The sequence below is a fragment of the Papilio xuthus genome, unplaced genomic scaffold, assembly GCF_000836235.2.
Source record: "Papilio xuthus unplaced genomic scaffold, Pxut_1.1 DF826923.1, whole genome shotgun sequence".
NCBI classification, from domain to species: domain Eukaryota; kingdom Metazoa; phylum Arthropoda; class Insecta; order Lepidoptera; family Papilionidae; genus Papilio; species Papilio xuthus.
In genome coordinates, this window is record NW_013531726.1 from 1,445,765 (window position 1) to 1,458,334 (window position 12,570).

Genomic DNA, 12,570 nt, shown 5'->3' on the forward strand with positions numbered 1-12,570 from the left:
GTTCACACTCACAGCTTAAAAATAATATAAATTATGTACACCATGACTATTTCCCGCAAAAATTCAAATAGCAAATCACAATTTTGCATTATTTGTATCTATGTGAAAGAATAAATGTTAAAAATAAAATGCAGATAAAAAATATAAATGTCATAGCAAACCATTGTGAAAGTATTCGTAGCTATTTTTGTTTAAAAGGCGTTATGAATTTAAAGGCTTCTTCCATTTATTTCTGTATTTCATAAATGTAAATCCATATTGAACAATGGTTATGCAAAGAATAATATTAACAATATATTTCCAAACGCTTTTTATTGCTGTCTGAATTAAAGTTCATTCTAGCGCTATATTGTCTATTCTATAAATATACGATTTTCGGGCTTCAAATGTCAAATGGTAAAAAAACAACAATTAATTTGCTAACCATATAATAACATCAAAACTAGTAGTAAACTGTAAATTAAAACCACAAACAAATAATTTAAATTAATAACAAATTCGTACAAACTAAATTTAAACATCAACAAAATTTTAATAAACGAAACTTATTCACGTGAGATAATCACAGTTACAGCCTAAAGAGCGTCAATTTAACATTTAACATAGATTATAAAACTTACTGTATTACTTAAAATACTGTTTGAATAACTAAATAACTTAAACCTAATTAAAAAATAACAAAGATGTAATTCAAGCAAATTTTTCAAAGCTATGAAGAATAATAATCTATTGAACCAACAATTATCAAAATTTTTGGTTAAAATTTTGATGAAAAAGATAATCTTGTTGTTATTTTTTGACTATTTCGAATCAATTTTGATGACATTAAGTTCAAAAATAACTACACAATAAAACAACGAGTATACAACATACAAAAATAATATTAAAAATTAGTTAATTAGAAAGTAAAGGAGTTAATTACAATAAAAATCTATACTCTATGGATCAAAAGGAAAATGTTAGTATCTACAATAACTTAGTTCTAGTCTATTTACACTAATTGAACACTAAAATAGGTCCTCAGTTACTTACATACTATTGGTAATCTGCACCACCGGCCTGAACCTTAATTATTAAAATCCTTATAAAAACTTACGACAAAATATGTATACGTAAATATAATATAACCTAAAAATGTATGTATTTGAAAGAAGTATGAAGTGGAAATTGATTGATTGCATTGAATTTCGTAAAAAACCCGGAATTACTAAACCGATTTGAAAAATTCTTTTACTGTTAGGAAGCTACACTATTCCTGAGTGATATAGGCTTTATTTATTACTAGATTTTTTTTTTATTTCGAACGGAAAAGTCGCGGGCTACACTACTAGTTTGATATAATGAAATGGTTTTCTTGTGTTTACAATAACTTTGAAGACGTATCTGTTCTGTATCATTTTCACTAAATAAATTATTTAATTATTAATAACAAAATATTCAAACAAATTTTAATAAAAAAACCTATTAAATAAGTTAATCTAAGTATATTATTATTAATTATTTAATTCACAAGATAAATTTACATACGGAGAAATAAAAACATGTATCAATAAAAGTACTAAACAATTTTAGTAAATAAATATAATATAATGGAATATGAAAATTCAACACAGTTGAAAATATAATCACAGATGTATAGATGTGGATTACAGACCTATCTATAGGTTTTTACACTTAAGTCTAAGATTCAAATTTTTAGTTATAACATGAAACATCTAGACCTCGCTCGATAAAGGTTTAACAATAGTTTAATTCTAAATTCTTTTAAAGTAAGTCATATCTAAATTTATTTAAATACCACTATTAAATCATGGCTTATTTTGATCGATTTGAGATCATTTTATTAACATCAATATATAAACATATAACTGTATTTATGTATATAATAAAAAAAATATTTTTACAGTCAATGTACTTATTTACATAATTGTCAGATTTAAATTCATATTAATCCTATCAGACGCTTCAAATGTAATCCAATAGAGAAATAAATATTTAAACACGACGTATAAATCAAGATTAATATCAATTTCCACATAAACAAGAATCTCGGAGATTCGCTCGGAGCCAGGAGAGGTAGCGAGTTATCCTTGTGTATACACCAGGGTATCCTGGACGACCGCAGCCGACACCCCACGATACTATACCTGGAAGAACACTGACGTCAATTTTGGCACCACAATTTGGTCTGTTGGATACTAATTCGACAAATGACTAATTATCTATTCTATGCAAGACATGGACTAAACAAACAATACTAAAATATGGATACGCACTACAGACTCATACCAATTTCACTACAAAAGATAGACAAGAAACTCCATACTACCATAGTCACCTTTAGGAGTTATACGAACGTTTTATTGGTAAGGAGAAAATTAGAAAAACATTAACTTTACTAATCATCATCATCAGCTCACAATATGTACCAATCGAGGGTGTCAGAGACTACCCTAAGTTAGGGGTGACCATGCCATAGTAAACCACGCTGGCCCAATGCGAGTTGACTTTACACATATCTCCGAATTTCTTCTCAGATATGTGCAGGTTGCATCACGATGTTTTCCTTCACCGTAAGAACATCGGAACAGAACTAATATTACTATATAATACATATCAATTTCTTTTCTCTTTGCTACAAAGTCATAACTTAATAGATAAACCTAAAAGGATAGAGAGATTGTTGTCAATTTCTCGAAGCAACTTTTACATACCAACAATCTGATACTTGTCCCCTTGTTGTACGAGTAAGGGACCGCCGCTGTCGCCCTGACAGGAGTCGGTGGAGGCGCGGCCGGCGCACAGCATGTTGCTGGTGATCCTTGATGCACGATACTTCATGCCGCGGCACTGGTTCAGTGATAGTATCGGCACTTTCACTTCTTGCACAATCGCAGGCAATTGACCACCTTCGGAAGTACGGCCCCAACCCACCACTATGCCTTCTTTACCCGCTGGTTCCGTGCCTTAAAATAGTTAAAGGTTTTTAGTACGTGATCACATGATAACTTGAAGTCCAATGTTATATTTTCACAGTTTCACTACATAATATTGTTTAGAATTGCCTTAAAATAATAATAATCACTTTAGAAATTGTACTTTTGTTGGTTAATTTGTAGTATAACATGTTTAGTGTGCATATGAATTTAACAAAACAAAGATCCACGGATCCCGTGATATTTAATAAGGCAAAAATTTTAAGAACAAGAAATGATGTTTGCTCACATCATACACTGAAGGAACCACATACTGTAGAAGGCTTTGGGAGAGGTCTAAAAAGATGACAATGATATTCGAAAATTAACTCCTAAACTAACAAATATTGACTAAAACCATTACATTACTAGAAGAATAAATGGACACTTACCAACAGGCGGTAAGCAAACTGGCTTGATGATCCTCGAAAAATTGACTGGTTTCCGTAGTTTTAGTAGTGCGATGTCGTTATTATAGGAATCAGCGTCGAAGCCGCGATGACGGACAATGGTGTTCACCGCGCGCATGATGGCTGCACTCTCGCTTGTTATTGTCTGGTCATGATCTCCTAAGATTACTCGAATCTTGGATCTCTTTAATCTGAAACACAATTTATGAGTGTTAACGTTCCTACTGCTTTATAATTGCCATCCCTTTTATTCTGTTTGTTAAAAACAAGAACGGCAGTCCTATTCTAAGGTTAGAAAGTCACAACATATAAGCTTAAACAGATATTTGAAGTGAATCCAGGAATATTGAAAATGGCTAATATATGGAAGGCGATTATTACAATGGGCTACAGAAATAAAAAAAACTGTAGTATCTACTCGTCCCTGTTTTACCCAATGAATAAGCTGCTCCTATTTTTGTATCGCATTTCGCATTTATCTACGGAAATTAGGACCTTCTCCATGCTTTTTTTTCCCCGAATATCGTTTGCACTATGTAAGTTATATCACCGCGTTACCGGAACAAATGTTACTTTCACAGATTACATTACTAATACGTTTATAACCCAAATGGAATGTAACATCGCGTGTTTGATACAAGCGTGAAAAAATAAATATTAGTTAGGCATTAATCTGTTACGACCTGACGACGCAACAGTTAATAGACCATAATATTATGCATATTTTTAGTGAGATTTTTTCATAATTTTGTTACAATAACTTTAAACATAAGATTTAAAGTATGTAGGAAGTACCAATTGGACATCTACATACATACTGGTATTTCTCTTTATTATAATAAAACAAAAATGTAAGTTGAAATGATAATAATAAGCTTATAGTAGTCTTCTGTTTGATTCATTTGAATACCATATACAAAGTTATTATAATACAAAACTTAGGTTTTGATTTCTGTAAACAATATTCTCCTACTGTCTATTACAATGCCATTCAAACTTTATTGTGACGCGCAGTATTGCATAAGATGCTATGCAAAACTCATAAATAAGTAACAGCGTAACATAACCGGAGTGCGTACTTTCTTCCGCCCACAGTGCGCTAACCTTCTGGGCATAAAAGCACTCCCAACTAACGAGATGCGATAAATGATTGAATCTTTTATACTTACTTCCTAACACAATGCGCCGCAGTGAGTACATAGTCCTTGGTCAGTAAAGACGCACCACAATGGAACTGCCCATCGTACACTATCCTAGCCATCCAAGGATACCGGTTGGCGCTCGCTGGAGATCCACCGACGATACGATTCTCTTGATTCGGTCCGTTACATTCTGTAATATGACATTGATTATGTCATGTTTTATTTATCAACTAACTTTCGGCCCCGACTCCATTAGCAAAAATAAAAATAAATAAAAAGTAACTTATGTGTTCTTCCAGACTATGTTCTATATCTATACCAAATTTCAGCGATGTCCATGCAACCACGCCAGTAATACTTTCAAACAAACATCCATCCAAATAAACATTCGCATTTATAATGTTAGTAAGATAGTAAGATTAACTAAGGTAGAACGATGGCCGAACGAACATTTTAAAATCGTTAAAATTATTGTTCCTAAGACTGGCTGCATAGGATAAGGCGATGGTTCATTAAAACAATTATAAATAATTAGTATCGTTACGTTAAGAACTAGTTATAGTGAAATGCGGACGTTCAGCTTCCTAACGAGAATGAACTATCGATGTCAAAGCAGGTAGTATTATGATGTACTTTACATAGCTAACAGGAAACCGACAACTTTCACTCGATATCTCAGATAGAACATTAGAAATACTATTAAAAGACTAGATTTTTAATCTATCTTTAAATATGCAAATTTAATATCAATTACAGAAAACTTCCACTTTAAAGTAAGAGAGGCCTTTCGTTCAGAAGTCGATCATCATCTCTCTCTGCCCTTATCCCTATGGAGGGTCGGCATAGTATGTACTACTCCTCCATACATCTCTATCAGCCGTCAAATCTGAATCCACCCCCTTCCTACGCATAACCCCTTTCACACAGTCATTCCATACTTTTTTGGTCTTCCTCAACCTTTTTTAGCCATCCACATTTAATCTCATTAAAGTCGATCATATCGGAAATTTATTACCTAACTAACATGTCATCTTTCATGGGTATCGCCAGGAGGAGGACCCTCCTAAAGAATTGAAATATGTCAACTATTTACAAACACTACTTCGACAAGACCATATTAATGGTAGAGACCCCCCAGACCTAGGCTTCATCATCATCTCATACAAAAAAGGGTCTTGACAGACCGACGAACGGCAAAAAAATGATCTTATAAGGGTTCCGTTTTTTTCCTACGAGGTACGGAACCCTAAAAAGCAAAGACAACCACAATTTTACTAAGAAAAAAATTTTAAACATAGAAATATAAAACTAAAGAGAAGATTAAGTCCGGTTTTACTTTCAAAGGACGCATTAGAAAGCAAATGATAGCAAAGATAGTTAAAAGAGCAGCACAAAAATTAAAACAAGAAATTACGTAAAACAGCAAAAGGAAGTATAGTTGATTGAAAAAAAAGGAGAACAAAAAAGGAATGTATTACACTACGAGTACTATATATAACAAATTATGTAATAATACATATAACATATATTTACAGTTAAAGATAAAGGTTCAAATCTGTACAAATATCAACTTACCCATCTTTCTAGGAAGTGGGTTCGCTCTGCCGCACTCTAGAATATTAATGTGATTTGTGATTAATACATTTACACTATAATTGTGACTCCGTGAAAACAAACGCTAATATAACTATATAACTAAATAGGTAACACTTCGAAGGACCAAACAGTTTCACCCTATAGTACTGTGCTTCGTATGTAGTCTGAAAAAAAAATCAACTAAACCCACACTATATTTAAAATATTTTATGTTTTTACGGTGAAAATTACAAGTGTATTCAATTGAAGAAGAGATTTTTTTAAAGTTTCTTCCTACCATATACGTGTTGTGTACAGTCAGCTGCACAAATGTATACGTTTACAAAACTTCAGAAACTTGTATACCCTTTCGGTTTTAAATATACGTATGTACAAATTCGTTATCATCATTTATTCATGATTGGAACCATAAGGACGGATACGTGTACGTATATTTTTGAAACTAATTGCGTACTAATAGAAGTTTCTGTAGCTTTGAAAATTTGAACATGTTTATGCAGCTGACTGTACGAGTGTTACATTCGAAAGCCATATACACATCTATATATTGTTGTCTCTTTTTTGTCAAAGTTAAAGAGAGGGACGACTACATTTTTGTGCTTGTAATACTTACCGCACGAACAGTCCTTGGTTTGTGAGTCATCTTCTTCTTCTTCTTCCTCTACACTTTGTTCATCAAACAGCGGAACTTCTAATCCAAATATAGCGTCGAAGAGAAAACGTGATGACCTATTCCCGTGTGACACCTGAAATATGTTGAACAATCTATTGTATCATTGCACGAATTAAACACACTTTTTAGAGTTATTATATAGTTTACCGGACTTTGGCTAAATAAAATAAATACTTTTCCAAACCATGACAGTACATTTTCATAAAATGTCAAACACTTAGGACTCCTAGAAACCAACCTAAGTCCAAACTACCACCCCTAAGTCTGGTCCTTGAAAAATGTTCTAAATTTGAATTCAAAACAATTTATACCGTTAATTTCACATTTAATCACGTTTAAAATTCTCTTAATGTTGCTAGCTTAAAAATGAACTTTCTCGTTAACATATAAAACATTGAAATTCTCGTCAGCAACCGCATTCGCGTATTTCTAAATTCTTTGTTGAAGTGTTTCTATTGTTTTTAATTAATATACTTTTGTAATCATACGTTCGGTTTTCGTTCTAACGAATCAAAATTGTAAAATTCGGCTTAATGAAATTACTTCCTATAGTAACTTTCCAAAAATAAAAAGACAATGCTTTTTACGAGAATCAATAACAAAGATAACCAGTTTGTCAGGTTCTTTTCGTGTCAGTTATCAAATGTATAAATATTACATAACAACTTAACCAAGCTTGTGATCTTCCGCTGGAAATAACCTTATGCAACATTTGTTTACCATTTTAAATTAACTGCCATTTTACTTTCGCGGTTACGCGGCGCGGCGATGCTAGCGCCATGCGCGGTTGAGTCATTAGGGCTGTCCCAAAAAAAACCGAACATATACATCAAAAACATATTACATAATACTCAAGTTAATACTTCTTTATTTTTTTCTTTACCAATATTGGAAAAATATTGCCAACTGACAGAAAAGTTCTTTAATAATAATAAGATAATAATAATAAGAGCAACACATAATGTAGATCGAAAATAAATTATTTTATAAAGATATTTGTGTATAGTTTCTTGTAAAGTATTCTGTAGCGATTAAAATGTTAGTATGTTATTTTACGTAATAAACGCGAAGTTCATTAGTCACTAATGTCAATGGTACGGTACTTTCACAATGGTAGGATGTTCCATTGTTCTTTATAGAATTTACATTTGCGTTTGAGATACGAGGATAAGTCATTATTATTTTAATTTTGATTAATTAAATTTAACTTTCAACTCGGTAGAGTAGATTATTATCGTCATCAACTTACTATACCTCCCCGGAGGTGCTCAGATCCTACCATGTATTAGGGGTCTCTGTAGATACTGAATGAAAATAATGTTCAAGATTTTAATTTTACACAGATGGATTTATTTAATATAAAAACCGTGCACAATTATTTTTTTCTTCAAAATTACTTTAAAAAATAGCGTACATTTGACGACGGTTATCCTGGCTGAAAAAGCTACGCCAGTGTTTCGAGACAGCAGGATAACCTGGTCGACCATTCCCTTGACGGTTGGTCGAGGATAACCTGACGATTACCAACCGTCGAAAGAAAATAGTACTTTAAAAAGAAGCTAATACTCGATTTCAATCAAACTTTATAAGTCAGATCATGTTAAGTGCAAAGTAGAGATAAAGTGCGTCTTGTACCCGATAGTTGTCGACGTGTCGTTTGTATATCACAAGCACTTTCCCTTAGCCTCTTCACGTAACCGCTGTGACGAAACCGATCATGCTTGACTTCGATATACATATTCGGCGCTATTAAATAACACGTTATGAAATCAATAAAGGAGGCTAAGGTTGCATTAGATGCTATTAAGGAATTAGTTAAGTTTTAGAAAGGATTTATGCAAGATATTTACGATATTTATGTAAATAAAATTAATAAAGTTCAAATGGTTATCTGAAATCGTGTCTTGAATCTTTTTATACATAATAATTTGTTATTTACAGTCTATTTTATGCAATTGTATTGAAAAAATTCAGCCTGGTAAACTTTATATTCAATGTCACACAATTATTAACACGGATAAAAATCTAGGTTGCCAACAATAAAAAGAAAAAGAAAAAAAAATACAATTTTTGTAGAACTCATCCTAAATTGACAAGTTGTACCGTGACCCAGTTTATCGACAATTGATTTCGTAAGTGACAACACTAACAATCACTTTATGCCGTTTGAAGTTCAATATCAGGTCACGGGCTTTAAATTCAATTAGATTAGTTTATTTTAAGTGAATTAATAGATTTTCAATCGAATTTATAATTGCCATGAAAGATACAGATAAAAAAAACAAGACGAAATAAATTTAAGGCCTTGTAAAACGGATGTAGTTTTAAGCATTAAACAGATAAAGCTTTTCATGGAAACAAAGTACGAGTATAAGATTAATTAGTGGTTATGTTAAAGCACTCATCTTCTCTTCAATCTTGATGCAATCTAGAGATTTTGGTTACGAACATCGATTTCTAAAAATATTTTGATGATTTATTCATGACGTTAAATACTAAACTAACATTATTACCAACTTTTAAAGAGTAAACTTTAATAGAAACTAGCTGTCGCCCGAGACTCCGTCCGCGTGGATATATAAAAAACTTAATTAGTGTAGCCCTCCCACATATCACATCTATCTAAACATTCGCTTTTATAATATAAGTAAGTTAAATAAAAAGCAGCTCTTCAAGGCATGAAATCGAAAAAAAAATTAAAAAATTAATAAATAGTGTCCTATGTCCGTCTCCTGACTCTAAGCTACCACCTCGCCAATTTTCAGGCATATCGGTAAAGCCGTTCTTAAGTTATAAATAGTGTAACTAACACGACTTTCTTTTATCTATATAGATTATATCTGTAATGAATTCAACGAAACTAAAAAAAAGGTGATCTAGATAATCTTTTTATAACATTGAAAACTAACACTTTACGCTTCGTCGGTTGCATTTTCCCTCGTCCGTCATTATCTAACCTCAAAATTCGTAAGGTCAATAACTAAACTACTTTCCAATGAGTAATTGCAAAACGCCTTTCACAAGGTAATTGTTCTGGCACTCTCGTTTTTGTTATCCGTCGTTGTTCAATAAACGTGAAAAGAAACTGATTCCGCCGATTCTAATGCGGTAACAAAGAATTTTACTTTGATTATTAGCATATATACTTTCGCATTTATATTTCGTTATCTAACTTTAATCGAAAAAAAGATTTTATAAAAGATGAAACTCATAACAAAAAGTTTCCTCTCCTTATGTAATTACAGTATGAAACTTACTTACTGAAATTTACGAATAATCCTGACTTTGAAATTAATGATTTTTTTCATAATAATAAATAAATGGCATTTTCGGTTGAAATTACTGTAATGATAAACAATTAATAAAATAAGAAAAAAAAATGTAACAGTGGAAATTTCGGAAAAATAAGTGTTCTTTTAATTACCAACATTTCGAGAGAAGTAACATATTTGTATCGTTAAAACGAGGCAAAACTAATCAATCAAATGCCGCACGAATACGCATAAAATTGCGTGTTTCGTTCCACGCAGCCGACGCGGACGTATGACCACAGACTATCGGAACCGGATATAAGTATTACATAAATACGAAAAATTCAGAATTCAAGTGTGTGTCAATTAAATGCAACAGGGACGTGTTACGTACGTGTTTTATTGCACTTCACTAAATCGTGTTACGAAATGAAATAAAATTCAATGATTATTGGTTAAGTGGTATAGACCAATTTCTGGTATTTCCAAGTTTAATAAAAACTTTATGAGATAGAATTATGTATGATTCGATGACCTACAACAATTAACCGTTCATAAAACTAAATAATATAATGCTAGGAAGAATTATGAATTTGCAATTATTTAAAAAACATTTCTTATGTTAATACTAGTCTTCTAGACAATTAGGGAACTATATTAAATTTAATAAAAATAGAGTAACTGTAGATAAACATTACACACTGGCAGAATACGTTCGTGCAGTTAAACTTAGAAAAAAAGAACACATGTAAAAAATAGAACAAATACTGGACTTCGAACGAGTTACGCAACTATGTTGGTAACAGGCGAAAGTAGTGCATCCGCCACAATTATAATTTCGTATCATTATATTCCAATTTAAATTATAATTTGGTAACCAACAATACTGAGACATTAAGTTGAAAGTGAACGTTACCACGAGGAACTTCACGACATGATATTTATCTGACACGCTTTAGCAATTTCGTCTTCGTTGTATGCAAACTTTTCCCACGTGTTTGACAAATTATCTTTTAAAATTAGACCTCTAATGCTATCGTAAAAGTTAATGGTTGGATGAATTCAAACTTCCCCTTATGAAAAAGAAAGTTTAAAAGTACATTTCTCATGTATTAAGTAGGGTAACACAACCTAGGTCGTATCTGTAAAGTTCATAAAAAACTATAATTAATATCTATACGTTTGGTTTTAAAAATACTACAAAACCTAATACACTTTGCTTTTAAAAGTGTCCATACACCAACATACATTTAAAACGCCGATCTAGAGGCTAGCTAGAGGTCTTAGGTTTGGTACCCGCATTTCGATGCCGTATTAGCATTAGCTTTAAGCTTATTTGGCATAGTAACAATAAATATAATTAAATTAACAAGAATCTGCTGACTTATTCATTCATTAAAAACCATAATGTTATCTTACGTTGGAGAACAATTTACGAGATGATGTTAAGTATAAAAACGTGCAATTCTAATGATTGTCGCAGGTCGATGTCTCGCGCGAACCCGCACGCATCTGCACAGCGTATCCGCGGAAAGTAAAAGCGAACGCTGTACAGAGTCAATGCACTGATCTAATGTAAACATTGATTATTACTTATTAGAATTACTAACAAAATGATATTATTTAATTTATACGAGTCGATCATAGATTAGTTTTTCACAGATGTAACGAAATATTAATTTAAACTTAAAACTAGGTAAAAGATTGAGCTAAAATATAGCAGAGTTAAACTGAAAAAGTGAACTTGAATTATTTGGCTTCAAATGGGCATATTATGCTTCTGATTTGTACTGCAATAAAATAACTTTTATTTAACTGACATTTGATTTGAGTAATTATTATACTTTGATGTAACTTACATGATTGTCGATGATCTGCTCTGATGAGCCAATCTCTCTGCCATGAACGGTAGCAACGAGCAGCACTTGTAGCACCACCAATCTCCATCGGCACATGGTCGCGAGGAAACCTATCAAGTTGTCTTTCCTACGGCACTATTTATTTGTCCGTCATCCCGCGACTGCCGCGGTCACTATTGTCGAATTCGTCAGCCAGCTGATGGCATTTCGCAAACTGCCGGCCGACTAGCGGCCGCGGCCGAGCGGTATCTGACTCGTAGCGAAGACTTCGACCACCACCACACACTTTCACCAGAAAAAAAAACCTATACGGATCCCTCCAGCCCCACTACAAAGTAAATGTTGCAACACTTACATCGCCACTGATATATTATCAATTTGACAATGGCTTTATGTTAAGAGTCAAATGTTTTATTGTGATGCATTCTTGTTATGTTCCAATTCTTAGATTAAAAATTATTACACAAGCTCTTTGTTTCGAGTGTTTATAGAAAAAAAAAACAGATTTTTACACTACTTTTGAATTGTATCACAAAATTAAAGACATGATATTCTAATTTTTAAGTAACTGTGATCGTTGTTACATTTTGTATATTCGGTCAATAAAACATAGAACTTACTTTATAAAACAGCGTGCATGCATTCAGGATATTAATCTTTACGT

The 12,570-nt window shown here is 32.3% G+C and overlaps 1 protein-coding gene across 1 annotated transcript; it reads right to left on the minus strand.

The window, feature by feature from the left end:
- Positions 1-1,967: 1,967 nt before the first annotated feature.
- LOC106122473 (trypsin-1) lies at positions 1,968-12,278 on the minus strand. The gene is made up of 7 exons (XM_013318446.1): positions 11,907-12,278; positions 6,737-6,869; positions 6,103-6,138; positions 4,555-4,717; positions 3,368-3,576; positions 2,715-2,966; positions 1,968-2,147 (listed from the first exon to the last, which is right to left on the minus strand). Exons 1-7 carry the CDS (start codon positions 12,000-12,002, stop codon positions 2,026-2,028), a joined length of 1,011 nt encoding a protein of 336 aa, XP_013173900.1. The 5' UTR covers positions 12,003-12,278; the 3' UTR covers positions 1,968-2,025.
- Positions 12,279-12,570: the final 292 nt, after the last annotated feature.

Excerpts from the sequence above, each read along its gene's own strand:
- LOC106122473 (XM_013318446.1), bottom strand. The coding sequence starts at position 12,002 with ATGTGCCGATGGAGATTGGTGGTGCTACAAGTGCTGCTCGTTGCTACC. Across the intron at positions 3,577-4,554 it reads GCGGCGCATTGTGTTAGGAA|ATTAAAGAGATCCAAGATTC; the intron begins GTAAGTATAAAA and ends ATTGTGTTTCAG. Across the intron at positions 2,148-2,714 it reads GGACAAGTATCAGATTGTTG|GTATAGTATCGTGGGGTGTC; the intron begins GTATGTAAAAGT and ends GTGTTCTTCCAG.